The sequence below is a fragment of the Nestor notabilis genome, unplaced genomic scaffold (assembly GCF_000696875.1).
Source record: "Nestor notabilis isolate BGI_N333 unplaced genomic scaffold, ASM69687v1 scaffold2385, whole genome shotgun sequence".
Taxonomy (NCBI): Eukaryota; Metazoa; Chordata; class Aves; order Psittaciformes; family Psittacidae; genus Nestor; species Nestor notabilis.
Window position 1 is genome coordinate 91,646 of NW_009929649.1, and position 17,530 is coordinate 109,175.

Genomic DNA, 17,530 nt, shown 5'->3' on the forward strand with positions numbered 1-17,530 from the left:
AAAAAATATACCCTAAAAACTCTTAGAAGAGTCAGGTAAGCATCTGATGAATATCTGGAGGGACTGGGGCTGATTAGAGCAGGTTATTCAGAGAGGGTTATCAGACTCTGGGCAGGGGTTTTATTTATCATGTTTGTCCTCTTGGCTAACTGTGTGCCAGATGTAGTTACTGTGCGGAGGAAGAAGCAAGCCCAAACCCTGTGAGCTCATAGTGCCAGCACAGCCCTCACCTGCCTGCCAGAGCTCCTTTTCCTGCCCAGAGGGGTCTTCTTTGGGGAGGAGAATATTGTATTTCAGCTTTGTTGAGCGCTTGGAGATCTGTGTTCAGTAAAAAACTGCCCCAAGTCCTTCATTTGGAAGTGTGGGAGTTTATTGTTTTAACAGTTCTCTCTGTGTTTTCCTGCTGTTCTGCTGTACATTTTCCTCCTAGAGCAAAAAGGACCGCATGAAGGCATGGCTACGGGCACGGCTCCCCACCTGCTGCAAAGAGAGAGATTCCTGGTCCATCTACATCTTCCCTCCTCACTCAAGGTAAGGCAGCTGCACTCACGTGGTTGCTGGGCATGGATGCCCTTGTTACAATGGTTTGTTCTGCTTCTCTCTATGTCAGTTTACAAAGCTCCCAACCCTTCCCCTGCTCCAGCGCTACATCAGGGTCACACAGCATAGGAGCATCCAGTAGAAAGCCAATAGCCCAGGGCATGGCTGCAGCTTTATCAAGTTCATCTATTCCTTCATCAGTGATGCCAGTGCTCTGCAGGCTTCTCACTAGATGGAGCATGGGGAGTTTAAAGCAAGGGGGAGAGGTGCTGGTTAGGCATAGAAATCTGAATTTGCCCCCATTGCATACTTACAGCATAGCAAAGGACACACCTTGGCCTCCTAGACCTACCTCTCAGCCTGGACTTCTCTGTCTTCCCCCTTCCCTTTCTCCCTGTCCCAACAACCCCCAGAAAACACCCTCCCTTTCCCTGCAGGCTCCCAGCTCTTCTCTTCCCAAAGCCCAGCCGTGCTGGTGCTGCCTGGGCTCCATGCTCTCCTACATGTTCCTCTGGACATAGAATCATAGAATAGTTAGGGTTGGAAAGGACCTTAAGATCATCTAGTTCCAACCCCCCTGCCATGAGCAGGGACACCACACACTAAACTGTGTCACCCAAGCCTCTGTCCAGCCTGGCCTTGAACACCTCCAGGGTTGGAGCATTCACAACTTCCTTGGGCAGCCTATTCCAGTGCCTCACCACCCTCACTGTGAAGAACTTCTTCCTTATATCTAACCTAAAGTTCCCCAGTTTAAGTTTAAAGCCATTACCCCTTGTCCTACCACTAGAGTCCCTAATGAAGAGTTCCTCCCCGGCATCCTTGTAGGCCCCCTTCAGATATCGGAAGGCTGCTACAAGGTCTCCACGCAGCCTTCTCCTTTCCAGGCTGAACAGCCCCAACTTTCTCAGCCTGCCTTCATGCACACACAGTCAATGAGAGTTTCCCATGTTAGAGCTGGTGGGCCCCAGACAACACTGGAGCTCATTCACACAAAGATTAGAGAGATTTTCAGAAACAGACTTTGGGAAATGTAATTCGGTATTATAAATCCTGGGTCAGTGTACAGCCATCTGTCACAATAAATAGCTTCTATCCCTTTGTTCCATGTGCGCTCAACCCTCAGAGGCTTGCTGGGAGTGTTCCTTCCTTTATTTAAGCTAAACCTGAGCACTATAGACCAGCTAGGGGGTTGGATCCAAACCTGGCCACATATCCAAATTATGGAAGTAGCTGCTCCGTTTCAAGTGACCCAAAGCCCCCTATGAACATTACCAGGGCTTGAAATTTGTGGCCCAATTCTGTAGCTCAGATCCTTTCCTATTCATACCCTGATCTGCCTGCAACATGTGGCTCTGCCAGGGAGGGTATTGGGAGCTTGTAGCTCATCTGCTTTGCAAACGGAGCACTCGATTCCCCTGCCATGCATGGAGATGCTGTGTTCCTCCCCAGCCAGTCGAGCATTAATAGCTAGTCTCTGTGCCCTCTTTTTTGTTTTCTCTTTTTCCTTTCTCGGCAGATTCCGTCTGATGTGCAATAAAATCATCACACACAAGATGTTTGATCATATCGTCTTGGTGATCATTTTCCTGAACTGCATTACCATTGCCATGGAACGACCCAAAATCGAGCCTCACAGTGCCGTGAGTTTCTGAGGTTAACATTTTCCTATGCTCCTCATGGAGCCAACACCTGTGGCTTGGACACCTCTGCTGTGCATTTGGTCTCACTTTCTTTCTCTTTCTAAATGGGAAGCTGCCAACACCCCTTGTGTGTCCTTTGAATGAGGTATAGCAAACCTCATGGTCCCTATCCAGTGCCCTGCCGGAGTATAAGAGCAGATCTCATGGCCTGCAGTAGATCAAATATCCCCTTTCTGCAAGTACAATCAAGGTTTAGCACATAAGCATGACATCTGTCTCTGTTTCCTTCTCTGATAAACCTTCAAACACTTTTCCTCTCTCAACACAATGTTCGTTTCTTCCATCTGTTCTCTACCGGCACGTATGTGTGGTGCAAAAGCAATGGGGGAAGCTGTTCATTTCATATTCTTCTCTCCCCTTTGTGTATCGGCTTTGTTGTGACATAAAAACCTGAATTGATACATGCACTGTGATGCCATTTCCCCAAACAATTTTGTTTAATGGACTACATAAGGTTTCCTCAAACCAGACCTTCACAGCATCAACATCCATCATCAGAGGGGCAGAATCCTATTGCTCTTTTATTTTAGCATAGATTGTGGCTCAGAGGTACCCTGGGTTCTTGCTGATGTATTGCAAAAGACTGCTCATATCACATAGAATCCTGTTTTGTTGATGTAGGCGTGTCAGGCTGTTCATTTTTGTGGATCTTCAGTGTAAGACCTTAAAACTGGAGCTTTGGCTGCTCTGTACCTATTTTAAGCTTTCCCTAGTAGTCCTCCTTACTGTAATGGTTTGCCCAGCGGTCCTTCCCCTAAATCCTTTTCTTTTGGTTATCATGCAGCCAGGGTGCACTGACTTGCAGCTGCAAGAAGAGAGCAGGACTCCCCGTCAGCTGATCTAGCAGGAGGGAAATCACCCTGCTGTTCCCTAAATGGGGCACCCTGAGAATGTCCCTTGAAATCCCAAATGGTTCTTTGGAGCCCCTTGCTTTGTCCTCCTAGAGTTACTATTCACCAAGGCTGACTCCAAAAGGAACTGTAGTTACAAAGGGATGAATGGAATAGTGTAACATGCATGAATCTGAGGAGTCCACAGCAAAGAGGTGTAGCATGAAAACACAGTACTTCATATATGAGAGGAGGAGGATGTAGTGTCCCCCTGCACTGGATGAGTGCAGAGAGAAAAGGAGACTGGTGTGAGATTCATCAGCATCAGGTTATAAAGAAGGGAACCAAAATGGATCATCCAGGTCTGGAGCGGAGCTGGACTGCAGCCTAGGAGCAGCAGAGAGGAGATAGGAGATGCTGAGCTGTGGGGCAGGAGCAGAGGAGCCAGGAGGAGTGCATGGGCCCTGCCTGCACTGAGGGAAGCTCTCATCTGGAAACCGAGAGAGTTAGTTTAGCTTGAGTTGTTTAAAATAATTGTCCTTTGCTTCCCCGAGCTGTGGATTTTCCAGCTGCTTCAAGCGAGTTCCCTGTCCCTGTCCCACTTTCAGCTGCCTTATCAGAGCGGGGGATGTTGTTGCTAGCCAACATGCACTCCCCATTGCAGAGTGTGCGACATGGGCTGGGGAGATTATCCTTCAAAATAGCCACGAGCTTGCCAGAGAGGAGTGTAATATCCTCAGTCTCTCCTCCATCCTATTGCTGTTTTATCTCCAGCTCCACAAGCAGGTCCCTACCCTCTTTCTCCTGCACGCTGCCTACCCCTCTACAGCAGTCTTTTGTGTGGCAGTCAGCTAACAGCCAGAGATGTTTCCTATCACAGCTCCCGCAATCACAGTGAAGGTCCAGGACCTAATTAATTATGGACCCAGGATGGAAACGAGCTACTCTGTGGTTCCTGAGTCATTTTCAGTAAATCATGATCTGGCAAGCGAGAGAGTTGCCAAGGTGTTTTGTCTTGTTTAAATTGCATCTCATTTTGAGCGAGATCTGCATCTCCTACAGGACTGCTCTGTAGGGAGCAGCAGAAATAAATCCAGAATTGTTATTAGCAGAACTGGGGCTCGATCAATTGTATGCGTACATGCATACATGCACACGCATCATCTTTCCTCCAGCCTTAGCCTTCTGCTGTCCATTTCTCAGCACAAGCAATCAGAGATTGTTTAGGGATTAGGGAAAAGTGTAATTTATTTAATGATCATCATTAAAAAGAAAGGTTTCTGCTAACTACAGATAGGGAACCAGTCCATGGTCTCATCTGCAATCACTAGCTGCTATTGCAGATTGGTGGCAGTGAGGACTGCATGGTCTGGTGGATAGCACAGGGCACTGGGAGATGAGACTGTTGGGCTTCAGGCCAGGTGTAGCCTGTGGCTTTGGGCAAAAGAATCAACCTTTTGGGGGCAGGTCTCAGCTGGCATAAACCCCTAGAGCTTTGCTGGCTTCAGTGGAGCTGTGACAACTGATGCCAGCTGCACGTCAGCATCCCATGGGTCCTGCTTGCCTTGCAGCACAGCCACTTGAATGTTGACTCAATTTCTAGGAGAATTGGGAGCTCAGTGATATTTGCACTGAGTGGTGACATCTGCATGTGAGGGGCAGGTAGACATTTGTCAAGCATATTCTGAGGGGATGAGTTCTCCCTGTTTCTGATGGAGGGGGAGTGGATTTGGGGGTAGATGGGAGGATTTGGGTGCAAAAGGGGACAGATTTGGGTGCAGATTGGGGGATCTGGGGTCAGGTGCTGGTGGCTGCCCCTGTCCATGGTGCTGACGCAGCCCCGGGCACTGGCTGTGCTGAATCCTCCCGAGTGGAATTGTCTAAACATTTTCTAAGGATTCTCTAAGGATATTCCCCTTTGTGAGCAAACAGTCCAAGACTTGTTTCAGCACAGAAGCTGGAAAACAGTTAGCAACCACCAAAATATGCACAGGGAGATGTACAGCTGCAGAGAACAGGCCATAAGATATTGTCTCTCACTTTCTTTTCCTTAGGAGCGGATTTTCCTGACGCTCTCCAACTACATCTTTACAGTTATCTTCCTGACTGAGATGACAGTTAAGGTAAATGAAGGTGAAGGCTAAGTGTGCCTGTATTATAGTAGTGATATTTTATTACACTGGACTCACAAAACCCCTAGGTCTACCAGCTACCAGTGAGGTGTATATTTTCCTCTTCTGCGTTGTATCCAAATACCCACCACATGCCTTATTCTGAGCACGTTTTACATCAGAACAATTTCAGTGAAGTTGCTCTTGATTTACACCATTATATGAGCAATGGGATGCTTCAATTCAGCAATCCTTTCCTATTCAGCAAAGCTCTTGAGTACATGCTTAACTTCAACCATGCATGTAAGCCCCATTGTCTTCAACAACCAATTGTCCTCAACAATCTAAGCAGCTATGTGCTTTCCTGAGGAGGGAGAGACTTAAAATTAAGCACGTTGAAACACTTTGCTGGATTTGAGGCAGGAGGCTCAGAAATCCATTGCTGTAAATCTCTCTTGTGTAATTCATAATCATCTCGCAGAACAATTGCTCTTTCTTTGGGAAGTTTCTCTAGTTGCTTTATTTGCAAAGCTCATAAATGATTGCTTGGGCCAGCCACTCCAAACCTTTGCTCCAGCAGTCTACAGGAATAAATGATGATCAAACTTTTTATGTCAAAGCTAAACAGGAACAGTTTTGTGCAGCTACATTTAGCTGCATTAAAAATACATCAGCTGTAAGGGACAATCTGGGATGTTTCTGCAGAGGTATTTTTATAATTCACACAGTATAACACTTTGTTGATTTGTTTAATTAGGCTTCTATATTGGGAAGCAAATGGACTCACAAACTTGTATCTGTAAATACTGCATTCTCAGCAGGTTGCTAACAGGAAGAAACATATTGGATGCAATAGTCATAATTTGTTGCAACTTGGTGTCCGGGCAGGTGGTGGCACTAGGCTTGTGTTTTGGGGAGAAAGCCTACTTGAAAAGCAGCTGGAACGTGCTGGATGGGGTGCTGGTTCTCATCTCCGTCATCGATATCCTGGTCTCAATGGTATCAGACAGTGGCACGAAAATCCTGGGGATGCTGCGGGTTTTGAGGCTGCTGAGGACGCTGCGGCCCTTAAGGTAAGCAGAGGAAGACCAAAAGGAGCATAGGGGGTGTGTGCCAAAGGAGAGCTGAACCTCTCCTGCAAGCAGCAGCATTTGTGCAAGGGAAGGGGGAGATGAGACAAGGGTAGGGTGCCTGTCACCAGTGTTGTGCTCAGCTTCCTGCGGCTCCACAGACAATGAGCATCCGCAGGTCCTGTGGAGCCGTGAGGAGCTCCGGGTGCTCACCGTGTTTTGGGACCAGCCCCTAGTGCAGCATTTAACTGATCAGTGCCTCTTTTTGCTCATTAAAACACACATCCCCTGCTATTTGTGTTCTCATTTGCTCTGTGTAAAGTGCAGCTTAACAGCTTCTTCTCCCCCTTTCCTTCAGGCAGTCAATGGCTTTCGTAACAAAGAAGGAAATTAGTAGCAGGTGGCAGATCATTTTTAAGGAAGCAGAGACTCAACTGTTGCTCAACCTAGAATGCAAAGAAGCTTTTTTTTCTCTCAGTTCCCCATTAATTTTACAGAGACGTTTACTTTGAAAATTGCCCAGACAAGATGAAAGCAATTGTCCTGCTAACTTGGTCCCCCAGCTCTGACAGCAGGCGGTATCCTATGCTTCAGGAGCAGGCACCCCTCTGACAAGAACCTGCCCAAGGACCAGCTTCTTCCAAACAGGCATCTATTTTGTCCTGTACCCCAAGGCATGAAAGTTTCTCTCCATGCTAAATGCAGTCCCCCTTTAATACCATTGTTGCCGCTCTTGTTATGCAGCAGCTAATATAACTTCCTGCTCAAAGCATCTTTGTGCGCCTGTCATATCTTACTGCTGCTTCCTTCATCAAAGGTTTGCTTTGAGTCAGGATTTTCTTTTTCAGGACAGAAAAATAGGACCCTGCTTCTGACAGAAAATGTTGTTTTACTACCCCTGTGTGAATAATAAGTCTAAATAACAATGACCGTGCCTATACATATATCCTTCAAATATCTCAACAGCTATGAAAGACATTCTCTTAAATTGGGCTATGTGTATGTTGTTCCTGGTGAGTTTTAGGACGTGAGCTGCTTTTAATCATCTTTATCTGGACAGACAGTGCCACTGGTGTGGTGCAGCTCCCTGACCATGTGACTAGTCTGTCTTACGTGACTCCAATTCAGACTTCTTTTGTCTTCATGTGTCCCCTGGCATCCCCATGTCAACTGTGGTTTCTCGGGGTAGTTTCTGCCAGGTTGCTGGTTTGATAGATCTGGTGTGTTATTCTGTTTTGGCTGATTTTTGACTTGGTTTAAGGAAACGTATGGAATAATCTGTAGAACTCTGGGTAAGAGATGGATTGATTTCCCATCTCCGAACTGGGGAGTCCAAGTTTCTCTTTTGAGGTGGTGTGGTTAAATCAGATCTAGAGGAAGACACCTGAGTTGTGCTGAACCCTACTAGAGACGCGTGGCTTGGGTTGTGCTGAGCCCTGCTGGAGTTACCTGTCTGACCTAGTAAAAACCCTTTATGCTGCTTTGTAGATCTATAGGTCTACCTGGCCAGGATGGGTCTTTGATTACTAGAACCTTTCTCTGTAGTCACCTATATGCATGAGTAGTCTGCAGTTATGGGAATAATCCACTGAGTAACTGCAGGCTTGAGGAAGACCTGCCATCTGGAGCAGGATTAGGATCTTCCATTGCTATTCCACCCTGTTGGCATTTGATATGTTTTCTCAAGAGAGTGTGTGAATGTTTTCAGCCAACATGCTGCTTTCTACTACAAAGGAAACGTAAGAAGACAGCAACAAGCCCATTCCCTAAATATGTTCACAATCAGTTCTATTCCCCTGTAATTAGATTTGTAGGAAATGAAAAAGCAGCCATCAAACTGGGGGCTTTTCAGTAAGTCATAAATCTCCACATGTGGAAACCCATCTGCCTCTGTGATGCACATCTGGGCTGCCCTGCACTGCCCTCTCTGCCTTTGCCGCCAGCTGCACTGCATGGCTCAGGGATCACATCATCACTGCCCGGAATGTTCAGCTGGATCAACACGACATGACAGCTGGGACAGGTGACTTGAGGCCTTTGCACACTGTGCACATCCAGTCCCCGTGTCCGGGTGAAGTTCCCTGTGGAGACCAAGCCGATGTTTGTCTTTCCAGGAAGACACAGGGGAAAGACCCAAGTGAATGCTCTGTCTTCTCCATGGAGGAGGTAATCCGGCTCCTTCCATCGTCCCTTTCTGTGAGCACTTGGGGACAAGGTTACAGGCAGGACACCTTCAGTGGGAAGCCAAACTACAGCTGTGTGTGTCACACTCAACTCGAGAGGAGGGACAGCCCTCGTTGTATCTGTGTTGGCTTTCCTCGTTGATGGTCTGAAGGAGCTTTTCTTGCAAAAGACCTCGCTCATTCTGACCCTTATTTTCTCCTGTTAAAACAGCCCCGCTGCTTTACACAGCACACAAACCCACAAGTGCTTATGCCTTTTGCCCAGACATTAAAAGAAATTGGCCTATGTGCCAATCACAGTCTTTTGGTTGCATGATTGATTATCAGCCTCCAAATTGAATCCATGAGCATTCCAGCCCAGCTTTATGACCAGAATTCCAAAAATACATTCACAAAGGAGTGACATTTAAAGATATTTCCATGATCCTCTGATGTTTCAGCCAGTAGAGGGATTGCTTATACAATAACATTCCTTCCTAATGCGTTCAACCTGCTATTGTTGGGATCAAGTGTTGTAGCTGAAGATGCAAGAGAAATCAGAATGGAAAATGTATTTGGATTTAATGTGGATGGACTTCAGTGCTGTTTTACTTTCTACAGAGCCTGGCCTTTAACTTCCAAAGAAGTTAAATTATTCACTTTTTATACCATCACGGTATGAAACAGTCATTTCAGAGACTCTCTTCTATCTATCACATCATCTTTGCCAGGTTTTTTTTAATCTGTGGAGAAAGGTCTTCATTAATGTTGATCTGCTGCTTCATCTAAGTGCTGCTGCTACTTCTGAGAGCTCTGATCAGGCTAGTGGGCTTAACATTAGTAAATGTGATCCTGCTGCGATGAGGCTGGCAATGGGTTTGGAGTGTCTCGCACCAGGGGTTTAATGGCCTTGGGAACGCTGAGACCCGCAGAGCCAGGAGGAACTCGAGGGATTAACATTTCTTCACACTGGAAAGAAAAAAAGGCAAAATGGTCTCATTTCAATTTCCCCATTTGTCACATGCCAAATGCAGACTGGAATTGTCCTGAATGCCACCTTGGTGGGTCTATGGCTCTGGCACACCCCGAGGGCTCCAAATCAGCTGCATCCTTCAGTGATAAATAGCAGGAGTGGTGGGTCAGAGTTTACAAGCCTGCTATTAGCAGGACATTGGGCAATATTGACGAGGTGTGGGGATGCTACATGTTGACATGTTGAGGGTGATACTAACAATCTGGAAATGCTCAGGATTTCATTGGCACCTTTTAAGAGAGTTAACAGACTCTCAGGAGAGCAGCAGGAGTCTGCACAGACTTGCCTTGACATTGGATCAAGCCCTTAGTCTGAGGAGCTCCAAGGTTTTCATTAGTAAGAACTATTACTTTTCCAAATCTTTTCAAAGTCGTCTCTCCCTGTAGGGCTGGAAACAGCGCTGGCGTGGAGCTAAACTGGTGGCAGCTTTTACCCTCATGCATTCTCATTTGAGGAATTCCCTGGTTGATCAAAACACTGAAAGCAGCCAGACGCTGCAGTTTCTCAGCCCTTTTTTTCTCAACACACATGGCTTTGTGAAGTCAGACAAGTAACCTCCTATTTTCTTTCTCTGCTGGATACCGAATAGTATCTCACAAGGGAAATCACTTTATTATTTCTAGAATAGGCTTTCTTAATAAGTGTTGGAGAAGATTATCAACTTTTTACTCTGGAGACTAAATTCTGTTCCTGTTCCTCAAAATTTAAGGATGCTCCAGTAGCTTAGGCCACAGATCTTCAATTTAGAAGACCCGACTTTGGTTCCATCTTGTGTGGCAGTGGACAGTATATAGATAGTCAGGATCTTTAAAGGCACCAAAGTACCTAATTTCCATTTAAATCATTGGAATGGAGTTGTTGCATACCTCTGAGGAGATGTCTTGTTGGCTTCCCATGCCTCAGTTTCCCACCTGTAGTTTGACAGTTGTATTTCACCCAGGATTGTGTGAGGGTAATACGTGAGGGATGATGAGGTCTTTAGATCATCTGAGGATTTAGAAGAGAATTCAGCTTCAGACTGTCCATCCCAATGCTTGCTTTGTGCTCTTAGAGTGGGAAGAGCCCTTGCCTAGCCAATTAGGCTGGATTAACCAGCACATTGAGTTGGGGACATTAACCTGCTGTCCAGCTGCCTCTGCTAGCTGTCCTCAGCTCACCTCTCAGCCTTGGTGCAGGTACAATGCACAGCAGCCCTGCCCCAGAGAGGACCTCAGCCTGGGCTCATGCACATGGATAGTTTTGGCAGCCCACACCAACCTTCTCCGTGCTCCCATGGGGACTGCATGGGGTCCACACCGTCCCCTGGAGTCATCTCAGCCTTGAGCAGCCATCTGCTCCCTAAGCCATCTAACCCCCAGCTCATTCCCTAAAATGTCCCAGATCTGAGCATCAGGAAAGCCGAGGTGTCTGAAATAGGGAGCCACAGCAGCTACCTGGAAGAGACATCCAGACTTAGGAATAGCAGCATCTGCCTTTTGTGCTTCACTGCTAAGGGAGTGGATAAAAATACCATCTGTTTATTTTTTAAATGATAATTGATGAGTTATCCTTGACATTTTGAGTAAATATTTAACCAGAAAAGAAGGAAATAATAATTTTTAGCTTTTCAGGATTCTATTTAAAGCCAACTGGTTTTGAAAGCCCTGGTGCCTGTGCACTGCAGTTCGCTAAACCAGTCGGCTCTGGGGCAGGGGAGGGTTGGTTGTGGTCCCAGCTAAGGCCATGCATGTTGGACAGGGGAATGCATCCATGGGGACCTCTCCTGGGAGCATTATGCCTGGGAGGGGGAGACAAGAGGAGAACTTGGATCTTCTCCCAGCAGCAAAGCTGCAACCGTGCTTCAGGTGGCACAGCCAGGCTTGGGGTGAAGCGGGGGAGTCAGTGAGAGGACTCCCATGGCAGAAAAGAGAACCAGACAGAAACACAAAGGTGGTGAATTCTGTGGCACTTTTGAGTGCCAAGTGTTCAAAGGAGTCACCAGCCGGTATCCCTCTGACTTACACAGCAGACAGCTATTTCTGCCTTGGGAAAGCACAGTTTCTATGGCATCAGTGCAAATTGATTTACAGCACTAGTGAAATGCTTAATTCCAGCTGGCACCAAGAGCAGGGAGGTGTGCAACCTCTTCAGATGCCTTTCTCGGTCCCCTAGCTCTCCATCTTCAGGTCTGTGAGCCTGAACACCTCGTTCATCTTGCCCAGCATGGTAAGATGGCTTCTCTAAAGCACACAAGCCTTGTCTTTTCATTGTAGTGTTGTCCTTGAGAGTATAGTGCAGTAATTCTGTGTGGTACCAGACAGAGAGGAGCTACAGAAATAAGGTTAGATGCCTGGGGTGCTGCTGGTGGACATAACTGGTTCAGTAGCTGAGGTTGTACTGTGGGTATAAAGAGAATGTGATGGTACTGAGGGGTAGCTCAGGGCTCTGTGCACAGCAGCACTGTAAGGACATGTACAGATCGTTTGTGATGAAGGTGGTGAGGCCCTGGCACAGGTTGCCCAGAGAGGTGGTAGATGCCCTGTCCCTGGAAGTGTTCAAGGTCAGGCTGGACGGGGCTCTGAGCAACCTCATTTAGTTGAAGATGCTTCTTCCATCACAATCTTTGAGTTATTTGCCATTCTAACAAATCCCAGAATGCTGTTTTCTCCACATCTCCTATCCTGGTAGGAGGCAGAACTGGGCAAGGACAGGACTAGCATAGCTTTTATGTTTACTTGTTGCCACAGAGTCATCAGTAGAGCCCAAGGACTGAAGCTGGTGGTGGAGACTCTCATGTCATCCCTGAAGCCCATTGGAAACATCGTGGTCATCTGCTGTGCCTTTTTCATAATCTTTGGAATCCTGGGAGTTCAGGTGAGTCCCCTGTAAGCCTCAGCACCTAAACCAAAACCATAAGGAGCCCCAGATGGCTCCACGTCTGGGTGTCTATACTAATGGCAAGCTATAAGCCTTCCTGAAACCGAACCAATGGGCTGTTTGGCCTTCTTGGGGAAGGCTCATTGCTCCTAACAAGGAGGAAGCAGATTTCCCATTATTTATCAACCATTAAAACCTCATTAACAATTATGGTCTAACAATAGTGGCCCAGAAGCACATATCCCTAGCCATATTTGGAGGAGCAGTGGTTAAAGCCAGTTAGTGGGGTTTGTTTTGCCCCTCTCTGCTTCTGTCAAGGTCCTCTGCCCAGCTCTAGAAACGTGTGTTGGTTTTGAATCCATAACTTTGCCACAGTCAACAGCCTGGAATGACTCAGACCCAAGGGCTTATGTATCTCTTGGTGTGTCCCCCCAGCAGCACAGCGTGGCCTTCCAAGTGCTCTCAAGACACATTTATTCCTGACATCCAGGTCTTGGCTTTGTGTCACTTGATGTGTTGGAACTTTATCGAAGTTTGTAATCATTGCATGCAGTGATTACAAAAGCCAATCTGATGACCCCCTTAAAGGCACGGAGTGGCTTTCTTCGTCCTTTCCCCACTGCAAGGACTTCTGCTCTGCCTGCAGTGGGATGTGAATCAAGATATTTCTCCACTTTCTTGGCCCAGCCACACCACAGAAGGGTCAGACCTGAGGCATGACATGTACTACCAGAAGAGCTCCACTTACGGAAACTGTTAAATCTCATTCCTGTTCTGTCTGGGAGATAACATAGGGATGTCTCCCCTCCACCTTTCTTCTAGGTATAAACCAATGGGGAAATAGAAACTCTCAAAGCTGAAATTGTTAGTTTGTAAACTCCAGAGAGACCTTGACCTAGAGATTCATTCAGATTCTGACAGCTTGTATAACTGAAAGCTTGCAGAAATAGAGATTTCTGAGTCTGCTTCCTGCCAGCTCTGCTCGCAATATCCTCAGTGCCAGGAGTTCAGAAACCCAGGGGAAAAGCAACAGAGTTTCCAATGCAATTGGTTTCTCATCACCTGAGAAGAAGAGATTGTCTCATATAAATATTCTGACATAACACTTAGGTCTTTCTGAAGTTTATCGGATGTGTTGCAGCCAGCTTTGGAAAGCAGCTCTGTTTGGTTTAGAAAGGTGTCTTATATAATATTTTATACTAATATATGCTTTAAATAATAAATACAGCAATGAAAATAAACAGAGAACACGCCATGCATAACCACCTCAGCGGCTAGATTGGCTTTGCATTACAGTACAACAACATCCATCCATTATACTAAACAGATTAGTAAAACTAAGCATATCCCGTAAAACAATATAAAACTCAGACACAGGAAAATTTATGCCCACAGCAAAAGTTGCAGTATGCTCTTTGAATTTCCTCCCCGCTAATTGCAATTGGTTTCCCCCGTGACTTGCAGTTTTACGTTAAATTGTCATGACTGCTGGTGTGCTTAAGTGGTAGATACAAGCAAGACTGATCCTGTATTCAGGATGCAAAGTTCTCCGTTAATATTTACGTCTAATTAGGTATAAGATTAGGGCCATAGCTATTTGCTATAAAAAGATGATCTCTCCAAGTTACATCTGGTTTTCCCACGTAAATATAAACTGAGGATTAAACTGGACGGTTTAAATGTTATTAAAATTCAGCTGTCCACATTTCTAATGGTATTTCCTCTTAGCAAGACTGATTTTGTTGTAGAGCTTGCCCACACGTGAATAGTCATTAATAAGACACAAGAAATAGATAAAACAAGTACAGTGGGAAACGCTGGGTCTTTGAGAAGTGCTAAAATCTGAAGCACTGATCGGGATCAGCATTTCTGCAAACAGAGCTTTGTATTTGTATTGTGTATAGTTCTGATGTCCTCAACATAAAAAGGACATGGAGCTGCTGGAGCAAGTCCAGAGGAGGGCCACGAGGGTGATAAGAGGACTGGAGCACCTCCCGTATGAAGATAGACTGAGAAAGTTGGGGCTGTTCAGCCTGGAAAGGAGCAGGCTGCGTGGAGACCTCATAGCAGCCTTCCAATATCTGAAGGGGGCCTACAAGGATGCTGGGGAGGGACTCTTCATTAGGGACTCTAGTGGTAGGACAAGGGGTAATGGCTTTAAACTTAAACAGGGGAACTTTAGGTTAGATATAAGGAAGAAGTTCTTCACAGTGAGGGTGGTGAGGCACTGGAATAGGTTGCCCAAGGAAGTTGTGAATGCTCCAACCCTGGAGGTGTTCAAGGCCAGGCTGGACAGAGGCTTGGGTGACATAGTTTAGTGTGTGGTGTCCCTGCTCATGGCAGGGGGGTTGGAACTAGGTGATCTTAAGGTCCTTTCCAACCCTAACTATTCTATGATTCTATAATTTCCAGATCCTGTTAGTAGCTGTGTTACTGCTCCCATCTGAGTGGCATTACAGGCCAGCTCCTGGAGAAGTTATATTTATAGTCAATATATTAAAAACAGTTGTTTACCTTCCTGCTTAATTAAAGCTTTACTCTGTGAAGGCTATATCTCCCCAGTCTGCCTTACCCATGGATAGTGTTTCTCCATGGAAAGATCAGGGAACACTACTCTTCTTGCATCCAGAGGTTTTATGACTGTGTTGAGCGGTGATTAATTTTGCATGCCTAGAGAACATCCTTCTGCTGTTGATTGCTGAAGGAAACCCATGGAGTAATGCGTGGGTTTATCTTGTTCACTATTATTTCTACTGATATTTGTCTAAAACAACGGATCAAAATCCATCAGTGTCTTTTCTCTGTATACCCAGGTGGTGTTTTAAGGAGCCTGGAGAGCAGGCTGCCATTTTCCCCAAAACCAGCAATGTCAATAGCTTCTGTCAGCAAATAAAACCAGATTTGTTGGTTGTCTCCTGGGCTTTGATAACATCCATCCTGCTAGCATCAATCACCCTGTCTGAAGCAGTAATCATCCTCTACCAGTCTGTTCTGTGCACAGGAAGCAGCAGGTCTAGAATAAGGGGGCTAATGTTCCTTGTGCAGCTGTAAATCAGGAGATGACTCGCCAAGAGTTGTTTTTCTCCTGGCTTGCACCAAAGGAAATAGGCTCAGGATCAGATACTCAGCACTGTTTGGGCTTGGCTACTTAAGCTCAGCCCAAGGAATATTTTTTGAGACCTCTGCACAGACTTCAGATCCTAATTATGGCTGGACAACCACATTCAGGATCAGAGACCAGAGCTGTACTGACAAGTAGTCTTGCTTCAGCAAGAGCCCAATGTCACTCGCAGCAGCTCGGCTCCTCTCTGACGTGTTCCCTTGTGACCCCTGAGAGCAGAGCTTAGTCCATTGCTGTGCCTCATCAGTGCCACCTTTCCTTTGCTGACAGAGGGCCCCTATTGCGCTTAATTTGTCAGTGACTCTTGAAACTGGCACCATTAACTGGGTTGAGAGCAGCTGGAGTCATTCCACAAGTGGTAAGAAGCCATTAGCTGGGGCTACACTTCTGCTGGCAACCCAGAAGCAAAGGGCTTTAGGCCAGTCTCAGATCACTGAACCAGACAACCTAATACATGAGGTGGGTGTCCTAAACGATGTGAAATCATGCGTTTACTCATTAGGTACGTATTATACAGGCTGCTCACAGTTAATAACCTGCACGAATGAGGCAATTTCCTTTAACTCGTCTGGTCAGCAGGGGCTGTGCAGAGTACCCAGGGAGAAGTGCCCATCATCTGCGGGCTGAATCCTTACAGTTCTTTTCTTCTTTGCATATTTTGCAGCTTTTCAAAGGCAAGTTTTTTGTCTGCCAGGGGGAGGACACCAGAAACATCACAAATAAATCGGATTGTACAGAAGCAAGCTACAAATGGGTCCGGCACAAGTATAATTTTGATAATCTCGGCCAGGTATTAATAGAATGGTAATCTGCTTCTTTGCTCCTTTACCTCCTTGACTTAAAACCTGTGCGTTATTATCCCATGGGATTTTCTTACAGGGCACTACCAGTCGCAGTAAATATTCAGCTCACATACACAGCATTCTGTCTCTGTAAATCCCAAAGGTAGTGTTTCCAAGCAGGCATACACTTCTTTTCGGAACAGAACAAGCACATGTGGCTTTGTGGAGTATTTAATTGCTTCACTGCTACATAACAAACCAAATATATCTTGCAGAAGGGCTTGTCTAATAGAGCCGGACATTTTCAACCTTCTCTGCAACACAGCCTTATTTTAGCAGCATGGTAAGAACTAATTAGTGGGGAGCAGCAGAGACCTGGAGGGTAGAAGTGAAACTGCTTTTGTCTTCTGCTTTGTGGTTTCCGAATTACTGCTCATTGCTGAACCAGGGGCTGGTATTGACAGGTTCATGCTGCCAGGAGAAACCTTGGGCATCAAAGTGCCCCGTTATCAGGCAGGAAATGATAATCCTCAGACAGGAAAGGGCAAAGAGAAGTAAAATATTACAGTAAAAGAGCTTTAGTGCAACTGTGTCTAACTTTTTCCCCATATATTTCTAGGCCCTGATGTCTCTCTTTGTTCTGGCCTCCAAGGACGGGTGGGTGGATATCATGTACGATGGCTTAGATGCGGTGGGAGTTGACCAGCAGGTACGTCCTTTAGTAGAAGCTCTGTAAGAAACGAGTTGTCAAAGGTTGCACATTTTGGCTCTTGTTTTACGAAGTACTGTTGGCTTCCACAGTCAAATGGGGTTATGGGCTTAGGATTGAGGGAGGCGTTTAACTCAACTCTTGCGGCATGACAAGGAGTCCAGTGAGAAGTTGGGATTTGGAACTAGTCTTTTCCCAAAAAAGGTTGTGCAACTCCACTGGTGTAACGAGCATTAGGAGAACTGCACCTATCAGAGAATGATTTGACTTTTTATGCAATTTGGGCATTTCGAGAGAAAAGCGCTTTGCTGTAGGTACAGGTTTCAAGTGAGGGGTTTACAATAACTGCAAACCTGTCCTGCTGTTGGCAGAACAGAGGTGGTTCTTTTGTCCACAAAGTTCTTTGTATTTTGGGAACATTAATTTAAAATGTCTCAGAGGGGTCTAATTTCTGTGAAGAGCAGAGCACACTGAGCTGCCTGAAACAGGCATCCACAGATTTGGATGGGCAGCAGTATCAATTTGCTCCCTTCTTGGTTTTTTGAGGTTCAGTTGACATTTGCCTTCCTCCACTTTGCAGCCAGTCATGAACTACAATCCATGGATGCTCCTT

The 17,530-nt window shown here is 46.0% G+C and overlaps 1 protein-coding gene across 1 annotated transcript in view; it reads left to right on the plus strand.

The window, feature by feature from the left end:
- The window catches only part of CACNA1G (calcium channel, voltage-dependent, T type, alpha 1G subunit), a 96,090-nt gene that overhangs the window by 47,383 nt on the left and 31,177 nt on the right, over nt 1–17,530 (plus strand). The window contains exons 19-26 of the mRNA XM_010015073.1: nt 431–531; nt 2,060–2,183; nt 5,128–5,196; nt 6,073–6,257; nt 12,176–12,302; nt 16,091–16,216; nt 16,828–16,917; nt 17,498–17,530. The exon at nt 17,498–17,530 is cut by the window's right edge and continues 172 nt beyond it. Of these exons, the coding sequence (XP_010013375.1) occupies nt 431–531; nt 2,060–2,183; nt 5,128–5,196; nt 6,073–6,257; nt 12,176–12,302; nt 16,091–16,216; nt 16,828–16,917; nt 17,498–17,530 (855 nt within the window). The remainder of the gene's footprint in view (nt 1–430; nt 532–2,059; nt 2,184–5,127; nt 5,197–6,072; nt 6,258–12,175; nt 12,303–16,090; nt 16,217–16,827; nt 16,918–17,497) is intronic.